Source organism: Nansenia antarctica, assembly GCF_963989245.1.
Source record: "Nansenia antarctica genome assembly, chromosome: 1".
In the NCBI taxonomy this organism is placed as follows: domain Eukaryota; kingdom Metazoa; phylum Chordata; class Actinopteri; order Argentiniformes; family Microstomatidae; genus Nansenia; species Nansenia antarctica.
Window position 1 is genome coordinate 32768001 of NC_137674.1, and position 20091 is coordinate 32788091.

At 46.2% G+C, this 20091-nt stretch overlaps 1 protein-coding gene across 3 annotated transcripts; it reads right to left on the reverse strand.

Annotated features, from left to right (window-relative positions):
• Window positions 1-6876: 6876 nt before the first annotated feature.
• Window positions 6877-19704, reverse strand: LOC308163695 (zinc finger FYVE domain-containing protein 1-like; the record flags this gene model as incomplete). Of its 3 annotated transcripts, none has more annotated exons than XM_080537884.1 (11): window positions 6877-7180; window positions 7620-7733; window positions 8771-8942; window positions 9649-9819; window positions 10537-10612; window positions 12794-12891; window positions 13029-13137; window positions 13589-13695; window positions 16373-16587; window positions 18488-18992; window positions 19138-19704. In XM_080537884.1, the coding sequence occupies 11 exons, from the start codon at window positions 19702-19704 to the stop codon at window positions 6948-6950; spliced, it is 2367 nt and encodes a 788-aa protein (XP_080394010.1). In that variant the 3' UTR covers window positions 6877-6947. The 3 variants fall into 3 exon arrangements, with proteins under 3 accessions (XP_080394010.1, XP_080394008.1, XP_080394009.1); XM_080537882.1 differs by having other exon boundaries at window positions 10537-10654; XM_080537883.1 differs by having other exon boundaries at window positions 10537-10654; window positions 19129-19704.
• Window positions 19705-20091: the final 387 nt, after the last annotated feature.

The window sequence follows — 20091 nt, forward strand, 5'->3', positions numbered from 1 at the left end:
ACACTGAACGCTGAAGACACAGAAAAAGGACACAAATAACAATCGACTCTCAAGTGTCTTCTTCACCTAACTAACAATGTCATGTCATAAAAACACTCATCAACATCCACACCATACAGCCACCGACCTACATCAACGTAAGCTACCTGTGTGACAAAACCAGTCATGACTGAAGCGGATGCGACATCGGCCTACACAACGCTGTGCAGCCAGCCAGCCAGCCAGACTGAAGCTGAGAACCACCTCTCTACTAGATCCATTTCAGTCAAACCAGTAGAGCTAATTTGTCTCACAAAAGAGGAGAGAAAAAAAACCCGCTGAGGGGAATAGAAAGCAAACAAGCATCAAAAGTCCTGTTGAAAGCTCCCCTCTGTCGCCAGGCGTTAACCGTCAGCCAGGCAGCGTGTCACTGTCTACCATCAAGCGGGTGCTGGTCTGATCTGCAGGTGCTGTGGCCTAGGTGACAGATCTCTCTGACATGCAGCGTCTGAGGAGCACAGAAGGTGCAAGGAGTCACCGCTCACACACTCACCTCACCGCTCTCCGCCACCCCCCCCACCCCCCCCAAAGCTACACACATTTTCTTTCTTCTTTTTTTCTTTCTCTTGTCCGTTATTTAGGGCCTTTGTGTGTGACATTGAAGTGGTTGGAGGGCTGCTGTTCCACAACAGTGAGAAGACCCATACCAGAGCCTAACCAGAAACAGACATCTTTCTTCTTTTTTCTCACAGTATACGTGTGCAGCTACAGGTACCTCAAAAGTGTAGCCGCCTACACTATCTTACAGATGTGCGAGTGGGTGGGGTGGGGTGGGGTTTGAACAGAAGCAAATCTCGTGGCTGGTGGGGCCTCCGCCAACCGTCTAACATGTATGTCACATGTCTGTGCAGGCGTAGCCCGGAACAGACACTTTGCATATTCCAGAGAGATCCCTTTCAGTTTCCATGAGAAGGAAATAAATAAATATCAAGAAAATACCCCCCTTCTCGTTTACCTTAGCTGTGACGTCTTTTCTGTCTGAAGAGTTTAACATTTAGAGTTGCTGCTGTCCGGTTTAAAAACTGAACTAGGTCTAGTTAACAGTAACTACTAGGTCTAGTGAACACCACTAACTGAACTAGCTCTGTGAACAGTAGCTTCTAGGTCTAGTTAACAGTAACTGAACTAGGTCTAGTTAACAGTAACTACCAGGTCTAGTGAATACTAGGTCTGGTGACTAGGACTATCTGTGCAGTATAGTACAGTGGATTGTGTACATAGCCTTTATTTATGTAAACCAGCTCCTTACCTTCTTGTGATTTTATGCTTTTTCTAAAATGTGTTTGTTTGTTTTTTTCCTTTCCTAACACCAGGGGAGCCACCCCTCCTAAATTTCGTTGTTTGGTACCTGTACTGTAGCAATGACAAATAAAGTCCATTCTCATTCATTCTCATTCTCATTCTCATTCTCATTCTCATTCTCATTCTCATTCTCATTCTGGTGAGCGGTAACTACTAGGTCTAGTGAGCAGTAACTGAACTAGGTCTAGTTAACAGCAACTACCAGGTCTAGTTAACACTAACTGAACTAGGTCTAGTGAGCGGTAACTGAACTAGGTCTAGTGAACAGTAATTACTAGGTCTAGTGAGTGGTAACTGAACTAGGTCTAGTTAACAGTAACTGAACTAGGTCTAGTTAACAAATAACTACTAGGTCTAGTGAGCGGTAACTACGACCAACGAGCCGAGCCTGTTGCAGGTGCGCTGTTGCTTTTTTGCAGGAAGCCAGAGAGCTGCAAGCAACAACAAGAGAGGAGGGCATAGCAGGCGACTACATCCTGACAACAACACCCTGATTACACCCATCAGCAATCAGCACGACAGAGCCGGGGGTGAGGGGCTGGAGGAGAACCAGACGGTACACACACACCTCCTCACTTCAGCACCAACATGCTTGCAGGCTGCCATGAATGACTCACTCAACAAAGACAACCGCACACAGCCATGACAAACAGACACACACAGTGTCTGACATGCACAAGGGCCACCAACATCTCCTATCAAATGTCTGGTTTGCTGGTGTACTGTAGGCTATAAAAATAAGATCAGAGAAACAGTATCGTCTTTAGGAAGAAATGACCAGAAACGCACAACAACCAACTGTGCACATTGAGGACGTTTTGGGCTCCATTTTATCAGTGGTTATTCTCCCTCTCCCTTATCTCTTCTTCCCACTCTCTCCTCCATACAGAAAACAACACACAGACACACACAGAGACACAGACACACACACACACACACACATACAGAGAGGAGGAGCTACTGTAGGCCTATACTTTTTGCTACACCAACCACGATCTCTACAAAAAAACGGAAACAACCAGACTCACGAATTTAATTTCCTATTCTATACTCTTGATACAAGAAAAAAAAGGTCACACCGGTCCACATGAGCAACATCCAATTAGTGTCAAGTGTGACTAATTATAATCTGACAAAACGTGTGAAATGAAATCAGAAACCCGAGACAGTAGCTAATTATAGCAGATTGAAACACTTCATTAAACAAGGCTTATGGCAGGAGGACACCATTCCACATTAGAACGTTAGAACCGCTCTGGGACGAAGCGGCGCGCGGGGCCCAACATAGAATCCCAAAAAGAGTCGGTTGATCCGGTTAGACATGAGGATGACAAAGTTTCTACATCAACGGCACCGAATCACCAAAACCTGCAACGTTTCAAATGAAACAAACAAGCCATGAAACGAGCATTAAAGACCACCATGGTGGTACTACTACCACCACCACCAGTCTCGTACTGGGCTACACGGTGCTGATCGTAGAACAACGACGGGCACAGTGTTTAGTGGTGTGTACCAGGCAAGGAGGAGCACACTCCCCTGCTCCTGTAGGGCCCGTGGTGGGGGGGGGGGGGGGGGTGGGGGGGGCCACGGTACCTCGGTGGAGGAGCAGATGGGTCCCCTGCTTGTGCTCAACACTTCCTCACTGTCGGAGCATCTCTTGACAGATGGGCCTCGGATCCTGGACCAGGCTAATCTGCGCCACTCCTCCACTTAAAGGCACAGTCCAATTATCCCTCCTCCTCACCTAGGCTCCTACCTCAAGGCAGATCATCTCTACTGTAGCTGGGGGCCCAGGTTAAGGCATAAACTACTGTCCCCTGCACACCACAACAACAGTGCACAAAAAATAGTGCATAGGAAAAATAAATGAATAGGTATCTCTTTCTCTATGAAAATAGACATGCAAGAGAGGCAGCAACAACTCCACTCTTGAAACTAGGGGGGGGAAGGTGTAGGGGGGAAAGGTGAAGGGTGAATATAAAGCATGGATAGAACAAAGGGGGGAGTGCTGTGTGCACAGAAAGACACTTCCCCCGGAGCATGGATTTGGAGTAGGATGCAATTGAAATAACTAGCAAAAATTAAAATTGCGTGGCTGAAATTGCTGTCACTTTTCCGCTCTCGGAAGGAAGGAAAGGCATGCAAATGTAAAATGCCTCCTCCTCCTCCCTCCCTGGCTGCTCTGCCGGGTCCTGACCACGTCTGCGCTCGAGCCAAAGTTGACATGTCGACAATTCACGCCAACTGTAAAACGACTCCAGGAATGTGAAATGTGAAATGTTATTCCGTTTTAATCGAATGCATTTAGCGTCTTTAACGATCGCCATAACATTGCATTGCATTGTTGAAACACTTTATGTAGCTACGTTTTAATTAAATAAGTCAAACGAATCCAGATCCGTTCAAAGACAGGAGGGAGTCTTTGGATTGGACGTGGGGACTCGGAGTCAATACATTAGATCAGGCTTAATGTTTAAACTAGAATATGCAATCAGAAATATCACAATGCACGAAACACATAAGCAGAGAATAATGTATAAAGTCATGATTGCCAAATAAAAAAAAACTAAGCAGGCTACTTTGGAGAAAGCACTGACACATTATGCATAAGTAGAGATACAGAAAATGCTACGACAGTTCAGCCAGTCGTGTGCATACGTCACGTATACACGTCAAATGATGTGTTATCATAATCTTATTGTTGGCGACAAAGTAACTGTATCAGAATTTCAACAATTTGTCAAATTACTTACGCTTTTAGTGGATTCTGAATGACAGCCGCCATTTTGCTCCGCTGTAATGCAATATCAGCGTCCTGCAGCTCTGAGGGAAACCTACGGAAAACCAACCAATCAGGGCCACAGATAGAAATCGTTGGCCAATCAGAGGACAGAATGCGTGAATAAGGCGTGGCTTATAGGGGTAAACTGTCAAAATCATTTTAAAGGGTTGTCCCTGTATTTATGTTGGACAAAATTGAATACAGACACTTCTTAAAGAAACAATGTTTCAGTAAACATGTCTTTTTTTTCTTTTTTTCTTACTATCCTTCTTTTTCTGTATTTTTAAATGCTATTATGTAAAGCACTTTGAATTGCCTATGTTGTATGAAATGTGCTATACAAATAAACTTGCCTTGCCTAAACATTCATGAAACATTTCCATTTCTCACGACTGAGTTGTTTCTCATTGGTTATTTTCACCTTCAGGCCCATTTTAAAACGTATCCTAAGCCTGTTACAAAATTCCTCTATGTTTTTGTAGATCTTGCAATCTTGATGCACAAAACATTTCTCTTATTTCATGATCTGGCACTAACTCTTCTCTTAGTCAACACTATTGAGCAGTACGCTTCCAAGTTGAATCATCAGAAACTTGGGACCACAGAGACTGAAGACATAATGAGGCAGACACTCCACAACAACTTTGACAGCCACGGGCCGTGATATGACTTTAATAATATGAAAAAGTCTTGCAGTCATTCCATCACCTGTAATAACATTGTCAGTATATGCAGACATCCACACTATGCCCCAGTCATAAGTTTAATATTAGCATAACATACTTCGTTTCATACCAGTGTGAAATCAGAGTGTGGATGGCAGGAGGAGTGGACTGTTCTCAGACATAACCAGTCACAATCTGTAACTCTCAAGCAACACAACAGGTCTTTTAAACAACTGGACGTCACAAATCTGATGGGTCTTCTACACCTAAAGAGGACGTGGTGTCATATGCTAGCTTGTGCAATATAAGCATCACAGAAATGTGTTGGTGCAGTAATACCACCATAGACATGTGACTGCAGATTTGGCAGATGCATTATAACGTTCCTACACATCACTACTAAGGATTACAACTTAGGAAAGGGGGGCAAAAAATAGCATGACAATTATATCTAAAAGGAATACAATCAAGACAAGCTTTTTTTCTTCTTTTTTTGACAAACATTATTGTAAAGGCATTTCCATGTGCTTGGTATCCAGGTAAACTTTAACTGTTACCTGGTTTAACTTTGAAAACTATTCTTTTAAAACACACTTTCAACAGAGATGTCGATAGTATTAGTTAAAGCTTTAACTTACCCAGCTTTATTAGTTAAAGCTTTAATCACACCTAACAATGTACGGTGTGAAATGGCAAGCACTACAAATGGAACTCTATGGAAGCTTCTTTGTATGTGTGAATAAAAACAGATTCTAGTAAAAAGTAAAAGAAGAAAAAAAGCGAGTAAACTCTGAAAAGCAGAGGTTGTCTACAAATAAAAATACATGGAACTCCTTTATTATCATGTACTGTCTAAAATACTATATCTGAATTCCCCCAAAAAACACAAAATAACTTGAAAAAAAAGTAATGAAAACAATGCAGAAAACAAACAAAACACAAAACGTTATGCTCAACTCATCTAGTGACTTCAGCCTATGTGACCTGTCAGCTTGTGTGTATAGTGATCTGAAAGCGTACATTTGATATGTCAAACTAGTTTTGATGAGAATCTGTTTGTTCTTCAAACAGCTGTTCAGTCAGACAAAGTTCAAAAACGGATAAAAGTAACTGCCACCCCATTGATTATACTCGGTGCATGAGGTATATAATGCGTATGTGTAACCTTAAGCAACAGACATGGTAAGCTACATTAGAAAGATACCACCCAGTATAAGTTAAATAATTACAATGAGGTTCCATATTGGTTTTTCAGGTGATCATCCTCTCAACATCTAAAAGGCAATGTATCTCTCAGACCGTCAAACCTCTGAGAGTTTTCCTGCAAAACATAAATATTTTTTTTGTCCATCTCTAGAATCTACAATTTACACTCTTCTAGCTCATACAACCGTAACCATGGTAACATGGAGGTGATATCAACAATGAAATAGTAACCTGAATGCCTCTGATGCAAACCAATCAAGCACCATCCTTGCCTCTGAGAATCATTCTTACTCTACCAATAAATCTAATTAAATTCCTCTACAAACATACTGGCTATAGTAACGTTGATTCTCTGTTTTTTTGGGCCACGATAAGCAGCAGCTTGTCACAGCTGCAACAGACTTAGTGCAAAAACTAAAAGGTTGCAGTAGAGCATGCCGTAGAAACTGCACTGATGACACTATCTTCTCACCATTACACATAATACGACATCAGTGAGACAATGCTTTAGTAGTAAGAATGAATTATAACTAAAATCATTTTTAATAAATGAGCATTGTTTAAACATGATACAAATGTCATTTTCTCTATGGTAGAAAAATATTTCAAAACCATCATCCAATCAAAAAGAAAGCAGTGATTCGGGTCAAGGAAAGGAGCTCAAAGTACGAACTCTGTCTCCTTTTTTTACTTTTCAAAAGTGACAAAATACACAGACGCTCCTGTTCTTCCCGCAAGGCCTCAGGAACCCTCAAACCCTAAACATACCACCACCTCCCTCACCCTCCCTAGCCACGGGACTGAACCCTGCCAGTAACAGAGGTATTATAACAGAGGTGGACGGGGTCAAGGGTTGAGGGTTAAGGGTTAAGTGAGTGGTTCTTTTCAGCGATCTGGGGAGGTTAGGGGGGGGGGGGGCGGCCAGTCCACGTCCACATCCACCAGCCCTGTTAAAGATCCCCTGGTTTCTGGTCGCAGCTGGCACACACACGCACAGGGTGGTCCCAGCCGCGGGAGGGGACGGGGCGGCGCTCCGGGGAGCAGTCGTCACACACGCCCTGGCCACAGGCACGGCAGTGGTGCTTGGACAGCCTGGCAGTGAAGACGCGCTGGCAGTGGTGGCACGACAAGATGTCCTGGTCAGGGACCCAGTAGGCGGGGCGCGCCGCATCCTTCATCAGGCCTGGAGAGGGTACGGGCACACAAACACACACACACACACATGCACGCACATGCACACGGACACACACACACACACACACAGACAGACAGACACACATGCACGCACGACGCACACAGACACGCACACACTCACACACACACACACACACATGCACGCACATGCACACGGACACACACACACACACACAGACAGACACACACACAGGGTGAGGAGGAACGACCATTTTAACTCATAATTATGTAGCACTGCACCTCCAGATAACCCAAAATATTTGAAAGAGAAAAATAGTTTGGGACTAATGCGAAATAGTCCTTTTTTATTTCCCACTAATGAAGACACTTCATGAGCCACCAGGGGGCAGCTTGCCCACGGCGTCACATGTACTGCAGTCTAGTCGCCTATTACACAATTCTCCTGTTTTTTCACAACAACGACTCACCTAGTGGGATGTCGATAGCTGTAACCACGGCGCCCAGTGTATTAGTCACTGCCTCCCCGACCTTCCTAGCGAGCGTCCCACCTTCCTCATCCTCCACCTCGGCCTCCAGCGGCTCTGGAACACAGTCAACACCCATGTGACCACTGGATGGCTCCAACCAAAACAGAAATACTGCCCACCTTTGACACAGTTGGCAGTGTGTCTGTGTGTGTCTGTCTGTGTTGTGTGTCTGTGTGTATATGGGAGTGAGGGGGGGGGGGGGTCCTATTTGAACCTCCTGCCCCCTACAACCGTTGTGTGTCTGTGTGTGTGTGTGTGTGTGTATGTGTGTGTGTGTGTGTGTGTGTGTGTGTGTGTGTGTGTGTGTCTGTGTATGGGAGTGAGGGGGGGGGGATCTTCTTTGAACCTCCTGCCCCCTACAACCGTCGTGTGTGTGTGTGTGTGTGTGTGGATGTGTGTGTGTTGTGTCTGTCTGTGTGTATATGGGAGTGGGGGGGGGCTTATTAGAACCTCCTACCCCCTACAACCGTCGTGTCTGTGTGTGTGCGCGTGTGTGTGTATGTGTGTGTGCGCGTGTGTGTCTATGTGTGTGTTTGTGTATGGGAGTGAGGGGGGGGTCTTATTTGAACCTCCTGCCTTGTACAACCGTTGTGTGTGTGTGTGTGTGTGTGTGTGTATGTATGTGTGTGTGTGTGTGTGTATGTGTGTGTGTGTGTGTGTGTGTGTGTGTATGTATGTGTGTGTGTGTGTGTGTGTGTGTGTGTGTCTATGTGTGTGTCTGTGTATGTGTGTGTGTGTGTGTGTGTGTGTGTGTGTGTGTATGTGTGTGTGTGTGTGTGTATGTGTGTGTGTGTGTGTGTGTGTGTGTGTGTGTGTCTATGTGTGTGTCTGTGTATGTGTGTGTGTGTGTGTGTGTGTGTGTGTGTGTGTGTGTGTGTGTATGTATGTGTGTGTGTGTGTGTGTGTGTGTGTGTGTGTATGTATGTGTGTGTGTGTGTGTGTGTGTGTGTGTCTATATGTGTGTCTGTGTATGGGAGTGAGGGGGGGGGGGGTCTTATTTGAACCTACTGCCTGCTACAACTGTCATGTAGTGTGTGTGTCTGTCTGTCTGTGTGTGCGTGCATTGTGTGTATGTGTGCGTGTGTGTGTACCTGTGGCTCTCTGCTCATAGCAGGCGTCACACACTCTGACAGCCAGACCCCAGCCTTTCTCTTTGACGGACGTGGCTTTGGAGGAGCAGGTGTCACAGAAGCCCTCCCCGCAGGCCCGGCAGTGGTGCTTGGTGTCGTTGTCCTGGAACACCTCATGGCACTTATGGCACGTCTGTGTGTGACATACGTGTGTGTGTGTGAGGGGAACCAGGAGCGGGGAAAAAGCACAAAAACAAAGAGTTGTTATTGTGTTATTGACACAGGCCTCTCACGGCGCGAGAGAGAGGGGGGACGGCGACGACGATGATCTGAGCCAATGAGAGAGCCTTATCTGGCGACATGCAAACATCGGTTGTGTAAGAGGGGGCTGTGAGCGGGAACACACACACACACACACACACACAAGCACACACACACAGAAGCACAGACACACACACAGACAAAGACACGCACACACACACGCACAGAAGCACAGACACACACACGCAGGCCATAAACGTGGTCCCCTCCGTGGTCTCACTCACCAGGATGAGGGAGTTGGGCTTCCAGGAGGGCGGGGAGGGGAGGGAGGGGAGGGGAGGGGAGGGAGGAAGGGAGGGGAGGGGAGGGGAGGGGACTGTGGTCTCACTCACCAGGATGAGGGAGTTGGGCTTCCAGGAGGGAGGGGAGGGGAGGGAGGGGAGGGAGGGAGGGGTCCGTGGTCTCACTCACCAGGATGAGGGAGTTGGGCTTCCAGGAGGGAGGGGAGGGGAGGGAGGGAGGGGTCCGTGGTCTCACTCACCAGGATGAGGGAGTTGGGCTTCCAGGAGGGAGGGGAGGGGAGGGGAGGGGAGGGGAGGGGAGGGGAGGGGAGGGGAGGGGTCCGTGGTCTCACTCACCAGGATGAGGGAGTTGGGCTTCCAGGAGGGCGGCGCGATCTGGTCCGTCAGCCAGGAGGTGACAGCCTTGGCAGGCTTGATGCTCATCTCAGAGACGGATTGGGCCACAAAGCTGACGCCATCCAGCAGTCGCTGTGCTGCGTTGCTGTTGTCCTTTAGAAAACCGTCAGACTGGGGAGAAAATAAAAATATATATTTTAAATAAAATAAATATTTTTAGGGCATTTCTGCTTTATTGGGATAGAGACAGTAGAGATTGACAGGAAGGATGGGTGGGAGAGAGAGAGAGAGGAGGGATGACATGCAGGATATGTCGAAGGACGGAATCGAATCAGCGACCCTGCGATTACATGGCGCCTTAGTGGTATGGTATGCCACCAAGCGCACCAGGGTGGAGATTATTTACATTACATTATTACAAGAAGTTTGGTTGTTGTTGTTGTTGGCTTTTGACATCAGTGATTGTCTTTTATGAGGGGGGACAAATCGAGGATAAGCAAGTAGTGTAGTTGGGTTAGATGTTGTTAGTAGGCGCATCGTTGGATATAGTCCCCCTTGTGGCCTGGGGTGGTCTAGAACCACGGCCCTCAGCGCTCACATATGCCCATGTCAGCATGGGTTTGAATATGGCTCATGCCCTGCTGACATACCCTCTCCTCCTTACTTTCCTGTCTAGTCTTTCTACACTATCCAATATATAGTCCTCTTAGAGAGAGAGAGAGAGAGAGAGAGAGAGAGAGAGAGAGAAGTAGATACACACACACATTATTGATCCCCGAAGGGAAATTAAGGCGTTACAGCAGCTCTCACCAACTCAACAACAACAAAATAAAGTGACAATTGAATAATGTCAATGTCAAATTCAATAATTGAATATGATAGACTCACCCCAGGCCAGATATGCTGGATCTCAGTGCGGACCACTGTGTCCACTGGGTCTTGGTTTCCAAACCAGTACTGGCGACTCCGATAGATCACCCCACAGTGTGGACACTCGATCACATAACTACAGACAACCACACACACACATGGTAATACTAGTTAGTCTTACAGAGCAGTTATAAACACGTTACAAGTTATTTACAGATTATGAAAGTATTTTCCTCATGTTTTCAAATGATGTGTCATACATTGAAATCTGGAGATAGTTGAAGATGATAATATCTTATGCTTATATGAATGTTGGTACACCTCAAGTCAACTAGTGGAGAAAATCGCCCTCAAAGTATACATTGGTATATATTTGGAGTATTTTAATTGTGCTTCGGTAACACGAATCTGCGGCTTTGTGGGAGAGACACTGATCTCAGGTCAGGTCTCAGGTCTCGGAGCGAGCACCACGGTTAAAATTAGAGGCAGTGGTAGAAACTCAATCCTAAGCCCCCTGGCCCACTGCCCACTACCCATGACCTCTGGGGGGGGGGGGGTCACTGACAGGCTGCTCACCCAGACAGCAACGGGTGGTGAAAACCGCCCACTACATCACCGGTGCCCAACTCCCTGCCATCGAGGGCCTCCAGGTATAGCGGTGTCTGTGGAGGGCGCGAGGCATCATTGAAGACCCCTCCCACCCCAGTCACAGACTGTTTGCCCTCCTCCCATACGGCGGGGGCTGTATAGGGGTCTAGGCTACCGCACCAGCAGGCTCAGGAACAGCTGTCAGGCTGCTGAACTCAAAATCCCAGCGGTAGCCATGCCCCCTAGACACAAACCCCCGCCTATACCGCATACCCCGTCTGTACCGCATACCCCCCTTATACCTCTACCCCCCCACCCAGCCCCCTCCACCCCCCAATAGGAGGAACATTCATTGCACACCAACCCCCCCCAGCCCCCCCCTCATACCACTCAGGGCTTGTCTTTTGCACCGCTGCTGTTTTGCACACTGTACATATAGCCTAACTGTACATATAGCCTAACTGTACATATAGCCCAACTGTACATATAGCCCAACTGTACAATAGCCTAACTGTACATATAGCCCAACTGTACATATAGCCTAACTGTACATACAGCCCAACTGTACATATAGCCTAACTGTACATATAGCCTAACTGTACATATAGCCCAACTGTACAATAGCCTAACTGTACATATAGCCTAACTGTACATATAGCCTAACTGTACATATAGCCCAACTGTACAATAGCCTAACTGTACATATAGCCCAACTGTACAATAGCCTAACTGTACATATAGCCCAACTGTACATATAGCCCAACTGTACAATAGCCTAACTGTACATATAGCCTAACTGTACATATAGCCTAACTGTAGCCTAACTGTACATATAGCCTAACTGTAGCCTAACTGTACATATAGCCTAACTGTAGCCTAACTGTACATATAGCCCAACTGTACATATAGCCTAACTGTACATATATAGCCCAACTGTACATATAGCCCAACTGTACAATAGCCTAACTGTACATATAGCCTAACTGTACATATAGCCTAACTGTAGCCTAACTGTACATATAGCCTAACTGTAGCCTAACTGTACATATAGCCTAACTGTAGCCTAACTGTACATATAGCCTAACTGTAGCCTAACTGTACATATAGCCTAACTGTACATATAGCCTAACTGTAGCCTAACTGTAGCCTAACTGTACATATTGTATTGATATCCATTGCCCTTGTCCTGTACATATCATACTGCACATATCTTATCTGTACATATCTTTGCCCTTGTCTGTACATCACACTGTACATTATATCTGTCCATACTTTTATGGCTTTTGCACTATTGCACGGTCATCTTGTCAGATGCCAAACTGAGTTTATGTTGTCTTTGTACTTGTACTCTGTCAGTGACTATATGACAGCACAGCACACCAGGTGGAACTGGGAACAAGCAGCCAACCGACGGGCAGTCCAGACTTTTATTCTGAAAAATGTAACGAAATTTCAGCGTTGGATTCAGTGAGTAATCCCCACTACTCTACACTAACTAGGTAGTAGCGTGTCATTGATTTTCAACAACGCTGACATTTATTTACATTCTTTAGAATAGAAGTCTGAACATTTTGATTGGTTGGAGACTTGTTCCAGGTTTCCCCAGCTGCTGTCACAATTAATTTGACTCTGAATCTGAGTCTGAGTCTGAGTCTGAGTCTGAGTCTGAATCTGAGAGGCTGCTCACCCAGACCAGGCGTATCTGGCCAGGCCCAGCCACGGAGAGTCGGAGGATGCAGACGTCTTGGACACCACCACCACCTCCTTCCCTCCCTCATAGCAGGCCTGCAGGGGACAGAGAGACACCGGGGTGAACCTGGGGTCAACCTGAGGCGGTAGTCATTCATCACAAGAGACTGTGTGTGAATATGGGGTTCGTCCAGGTAATGCTAGGCCGGGTTGGGTCATCCTGCTAGCCTCACCTTGCAGGTGTAGATACGGTTGTCGTATTTGGCTGAGTAGCGGCAGCGGTGTTTGGCCTCGTGACACACTCCTTCTCCCAGGTGGTTCATGCTGTGCCTGCAGCCGGAGCTGAAATATCAACGACAAAGTGACTAACAGTATTAAACAATTGTGCAAGTTAGTAGCAAACTGGAAAGAGAGAGAGAGAGAACTGGAAAGAGGGGGTAAGGAAAATATGTTTTGGGTTTTACATTTTTGGCATTTAGCAGACGCCTTTCTCCAAAGCGACTAACAACAAATACACTTGTCTCAGTAAGTGAATCATCTATCCATCCAGTCATCGCAAGAAAAAGTAATCTATGCTTGGGCCAGGGGCCATAGGCAGTCATAATACTCGAAGAAGGAAGAATTAAGATTATTTATTTATTTTTACAGTAGAGAAACTCTACAGAGGGGTAGAGGGGATGGAGAGGTTTCAGGAGGGACAGTTAAAGGTGAACCCGTCACAGTCAGCTAGCTGTCCTCATAGAAATAGAATGAGTAGAACGGACATGGCCATCCAAACATAGAGAGGACTGACCTGCAGCTGAGGCAGAGGCTGGAGCAGGTGAAGTACTCGTCAGGGAACAAGCAGCTGTGAGCTACCAGCTCGTCTGCTATCTCCCCAGTGAAACGCTCGCTCAGGGCCTGGACACAGAGAGGGACGACAACAGCCGGTCAAAATTAGATATAGTCTGGGGTGGCTGTGGCGCAGGAGATAGAGCTGGCGTCTAATGATCGCCAGGTCAGCAGATCAGTGGTTCGAACCCCGGCTGGTAACATGTCGAGGTTGTTGGGGATTTGTATTAAAATAACTACAAGTGATAAATCATGTACTGTGTGCTCATTTAAATAATATGTGACTGAGGTCAGTTGAGGAAAAAATGGGAAGGTCTCGCAAAGCCAAAAGAGAGGTTCTGCTTTTGAGCGACATGGAGGGAAGGGGCTCCTGACTGGAAAAAAGTGTTGTGGTTCAAACCGCCTGTAGATTGCTTATTTTTGCCTATGTGCTAACAACCATTTTGTACCTGCTGTTATGATATTCTATTTTCCTATACTGATTTTATACTATCATAACTAATGATTAATGATAAGTCTATTCTTCTATACTGTATTTTAACTTGTTAATCGAATCCCAAGTCATGGGACTCTGTGGGCCTGGCAACAGTGATGTTTACACAAGCGATCCTGATAAGGACATAGGGCCTACTGACCTAGTCAGGAGGGAATGTGTTTGAAGATCAATTAACTGGCCAATTAGTGCTTTAGAACGCACGTAGAATACACCCAAAATAACTGTATCAAAATGTCTGTACATCCAAAAAACATAACTGTGTGCATATGCTTACTGGTTTCTTAAAAAACATAACAGAATGTGTGTGTGTCTAACGTCGCGCAAGACTAGGCTGCTCACATAGGTGGATACCGTTGCCGACAGTGTCCGAACACTCTCACCATGATAAACGACCGGGGGGTCAGAAGAAGAAGATAACACACAGCACACTCGCACGGACACCGAAAGAAGTCGAAGGCCACATACCGATATAGAACAGACGCTTACCATAAAACCTACCAGATAGAAGGACAGCCCATCCCTAAATGTTAAGGAAAATGTATAAAGACTATGCACCAAGGCGAAACGGGGCTCTTGTCTGGTGAAGCTTCTGCAGTTAACCTATTGACGACTAGCTGATACTGGCCTGCGGAGGTGAAGCTAGATAAGACCCCTTTCCATGGAATGAAATGCTATTGCTTGCTGATGCTATTGCTTGCTGATGCTATTGCTTACTGATGTGCTCGAATAAATATTCTCTTAAAGAACAGTTCAGTAGTGGTGCCTAATATTTGATTGGATCATTTTATCTTAGAAGTTATATCAAGGACGTCTCGTTGAGATTAAACGAACTCGCTTGTAAGTAAAGACTCAATTAACTCAATTCTGGAGAAGTTGATCGCCTTACAAGGTGTCCTTGGGCAAGACACTGAACCCCAAATTGCTCTCAATGAGCGGGCCTGCGCCTTGCATGGTAACTTGCCGCCATATGAATGTGTGTGTGTGAATGGGTGAATGAGGGGCCGTTGTAAAGCGCTTTGGAATAAGCCTCTATTAGGGCATTCACACCGGCAAAGAACCGTGCCGGTTCGCGTTCGCGAACCAAGTCTGGAACCGGCCGGCGCGTTCAGACCGAAACTCAATTGGTTCGGAGCCTGAAAAGTTGGTTCGCAGCGGGAACCAGAAAGTAGTGGTTCTCAAGCGCGAACCAAAACGTAGAACAGTCACGTCGTCAGTGGGTGTGTCATATTCTAGGCTGCAGAGTCCAGCAAGGAGGAAGTAGACAAAATGTAATCTAATCTAAATCTAATCATTAGTGATCAAAAACAATATCAAAAGTTTCATTATTCTCTCTATCTTCCTCACATGCTCAGCAAACACACACACACGCACACGCGCGGACATGCGCGAACGCGAATTTCGTAAGCCATTTCTATTCCAGTAATGGAGCAGCTGATTAGTAAGAGAATGCGTGTAGAAAGTGTCTTTTGTTTTGTTTCATAGAAAATTGTGTTTATTTCAGATACTGTAGTGGAAGATATTATCCTATTTTCCAGTGAAATGTTTGTTTATCCCGCCCCTTCATCACCCAGCGTTGATGACGCGGATGGTTCAGGTTACACTGGTATGAACGCGGGCTTGTTCGCCAGACAGCACCAACGTTCGGAGGTTCCCGAACGCGAATGCGAACCGGCACGGTTCTTTGCCGGTGTGAAAGCCCTATTTATAAGTCAGTCCGTTTACCATTTAGTCTGAGCTCAACTGAGATTTTCACATTTCGAAGCAAATCGAACAACAGTGGCACAAAAACTGCCATCAATAACAAGTAATTAAGTAAGTATTGGGAAATCATCAATACAATATAATAAGACACAGACCTGTCATTTTACACTGAATAATGTTCATATTTGTTACTTTATATGCTCTTTATTGCACTTCTGGTTAGATGCTAAACTGGATTTCGTTGTCTGGTACTCTGCAATGACAATAAAGTTGAATCTAATCAAATTTAATCTGAAATCTAATCTTTGTCATGTATGCTTAAGTGACGTCAGATCCACAGCGATGCAAATACGTCCTTCTATCTCGAAGATCGCTCTCCGCCCACAGCTACAGTGTTTCGTGTATGTAAATCCTCGCCTGTCTGAAACAGGTTTGGAGCCGGCGGAGACACGCGAGCCGTGAACTATCGGACCCCAAGAAGACTAGCTAATTTCATGGGATTAGCTAATGGGGATCCTAATAAACAAACAAACAAACAAACAAACTAACCTGCAGGGCTTTGAAGATGACCCCGGGCGAGCGCGGGGAGCGGGTGGCGTTGTTGTCCAGCAGCTGCTCCAGGCTAGCCTGCAGGCCGCTGAAGTCCGTAGGAGGGCTGCAGGTCTGGGTGCCGCGGTACTGGATGGAGCTGAAGGCCTCTGGGAAGCGGCCCACTTTCCTGAAGCGCTCCCGTAGCAACCGATCAACGGGCTCTGACGGTTTGTCTGTTACAGAGAGAGGGCATGAAGAAGAAAAAGAAGAAGAAGAAGAAGAAGACGTTAATAGTTAGCATCGAAAGAGAATGCGCAGCTTTCGAATACCACTCCCCCCCCTCCCAAATTTAAGCCAACACAGGAATGACTTCTGAGAGGAAAGACTTAAGGAGTTGTATCGAGGAGAAAGATAATTCTATGAGAGTAAAAAGATGTAAAAGTAAAAATAGCAAAGGCATTCAACATTTCAACAGTCACACTCAGTTTGAACCGCAACGGTCTACATTTCTTGGTCTGCTTATCTGGTCAGGAAGTAGTGTTTGTGCTGTTTCAAAAACAACCACGCTGGAATGACAATGACACAGTGAACAGTGTGTAAGGGTCAGAGGGTGAGTAGAGCTACAGGCTCTACAGCCCAGGGCTAGGCTGAACATATCATTATCAAATTACCTGTTATCTGATCCTAACCCTAACCCTATTTTAGTTTAAAGGCACTGTTAAAACTGCTCTGACTCCTCTTTGCCAGACCTGCAGGGTTGACAGACAAGGTACTAATCTACTGTACATATTTCCACTCAAAGAGATGAATTAGGGGTAGTAGTAGTCTAGTGGATTGTGAGTTGGCCTGGATCAGAAGGTCAGGAGTTCAAATCCCACCTGGGAACACCGCCACTAGTGTGCCCTTGAGTAAGGCACTTAGCCCTAACAGCTCGAACACACCGACAACATCTACCTCAGGAGAGGGCGTGCGTGGCGGAAATGCTGCGGCTCTCATGCTTGCGGCTTCCATACAGACAACGTTTCTGCTGTGGAGCTGCTACTGCCAGCCCTATGGAATGGAATGGAATGGAATGGACTTTATTTGTCATTGCTACAGTACAGGTACCAAACAACGAAATTTAGGAGGGGTGGCTCCCCTGGTGTTAGGAAAGGGATTTTTTTTTTTTTTTTTTTGAAAAAGCATAAAATCACAAGAAGGTAAGGAGCTGGTTTACATCAATAAAGGCTATGTACACAATCCACTGTACTATACTGCACAGATAGTCAACTAGGGTTGTCATATTGCACAAAAGTATTTTTTCACGTTATTTTAAAGTGTCACAGTTTGTACATTGAGTTTAGCCTCGTTGAGAGAGAGAGAGAGAGAGAGAGGGAGAGAGAGAGAGAGAGAGAGAGAGAGAGAGAGAGAGAGAGAGAGAGAGAGAGAGACAGACTTGTTTAGACATGTCTGGACTTGTCATATTATGTGAATTTATTTGTATTTATATTTTTTTAAATGGCAATATCCACACTTCTTTTTCACTTAACAACAGATGGTATGTTGCTGGTAAGATGTCTATCAACAGATACATTTTCACGGGCGTGGCACACGGAAAAAATAGTAAACAGTCCAACCCTCTAGATGGCGTGCCACACTGAGTGTGAGCCACACTTGAGCTGCTGTGTGGCTGCTATAATCCCATTGACATGGGCGCCGAAATGAAACGCACACGCGCTACTGAGGTTGACGTTGGCGGTGTGGCCCGGGCCATTACTCCAGGGAGACTGTCCCTGTGATCTCTAATTGTAAGTCGCTTTGGATAAAAGCGTCTGCTAAATGGGTAAAATGTAAATGAGTAAAATGAATTATTAGTTGATACGTAACCAAACAAACCCCCTGTTAGTACACAGTACGGTGACAGTATCGGGCGGAGTATTCTTCTACACTGACCTGAACCTACGTAGTAGAAGTTCGGAGAGTATGGTGACAGTATTGAGAAGAGTATTCCTCTAGAGTCTACACTGACCTGAACCCAGTAGTTTGCTTTGGAGAGTATGGTGAGTCGAGTATTGCTCTACACTGACCTGAACCCAGTAGTTTGGTTTGGAGAGTATGGTGACAGTATTCAGAGGAGTATCCCTCCACACTGACCTGCGCCCAGTAGTTTGGTGTGGACGGTCTCGTGGAAGATGATGACAGCAGGGCCCAGGGTGGACAGGGGGACGTCCAGGCCGCAGCGGGCCGTTGTCGCCTTGAGCTCCTTGGTGAAATGCTTCAAGTAGGCGTCCGACGCGTCTCCCAGGAACTTGAAGAGGTCGTCATGGAGGCGGTCGGTGTGGGTGCGGTAGATGATCAGGTCGGAGACGGCGAGGACCTTGAGCAGGAGGCGTGTCCTCTGGCCCTGGTTGGAGCTGTTACCCAGAAGCCCCTCTGTGTCGATCACCACTACCTTGTGGACGGGGTCCAGCGCCGCCCAGACCCCCACCGTGCAGGACTCCTGCGTGGGGGAGGTCTTGAACACCTCTCTGCCCAAGAAGAAGGTATGGTTCAGGGTGTAGGATTTGCCCTCTCCCGTGCTGCCAAATATGGACACCACCTTGAGCAGCTTTTCAGGCTTGCAGTTCAATTTCTTGACAAAGTCGTCTTCATCCTTTATCTGGAAAACGCAGAGTGGACAGGGAAAGGTTAACGCACTGCACAAACTGTCAGGGAAAATTCTTACATAACTTGTGAAAGATCTCAATACCATTCAAAACCAGGCGAGTTTCATCAGCGCTGTGGACTCTCCTCACTGTACCCACCTGCATTTCCTCGTTCTCATCCACCAGGAGGAAACTGCAGACCTTCTCCAACAGTCTCGCTCTCTCGGCTTCAGCCTCATCTACCACCGGGCTTACGTTGACCTCCACGGGTTTGGGTGCAGGTTGAAGTGGAGGTGCAGGTGCAGTTGCAGGTGCAGGTGCAGTTGCAGGTGCAGGTTGAGGAGTTATAGGAGGATAGGCAGTGAGTTGGTGCTTCTTCTTGTTACCCCCACCGTGGGTGCGTCTCTGACAGTTTTGGCACAGGTTAACTTTGCAGCTCTGGCAGCGGACCACGGACCTGTGCCGCCTTCCGCCATTTGCTGAGCCGCCGGCGTCGCCCCCTTTGCAATTGCCACAGTAGGGGACGTGCCCCGGCCTGATCTGGACCCGCTCGTGGCTGTCCAGGCCCGCCTGACTATGGAGCTCCAGGTCACAGCGGGGACACTGCAGGCTCTTACACTCGTTACATTCAAACGCAGCCTCCTCTGTCCCTCCACACGCATAGCCCTCTTGACATAACAGACTGGTGTTAGCTCCCTTTTCTGATAACGAGCCATGGCTACTCATTGTTTCTCAGTGTGAATGTTGAACAGTGTTGTTTGTGCAAGCTGGAGCAGTTTGACTATAACGCCAAATACTTCCAATAAATAGCAATAGAGTAGAGTAGGGCTACGGGTATATCAGTCAAGTAATTCTAGAGAGAAATCAATACCCTATGACGTTTAGGTTAAAAACTGTGTGTTTTATACACCTCACTTTGATCAAAGTGACAGGAGTGAATTTAACACAGTTGCATGGTGACAGTGACCTCTAAAGGTTTAGGTCCTCTAGCTAATTTCTACAGCTTATCGACACAATATCTGCAGCATGTATTTCAAATATTTATTAGGAAAATGTCAATATATGACAGTGCAAAATATAAATACAGTGAGGTGACCCAGGTTGAATTTGTTT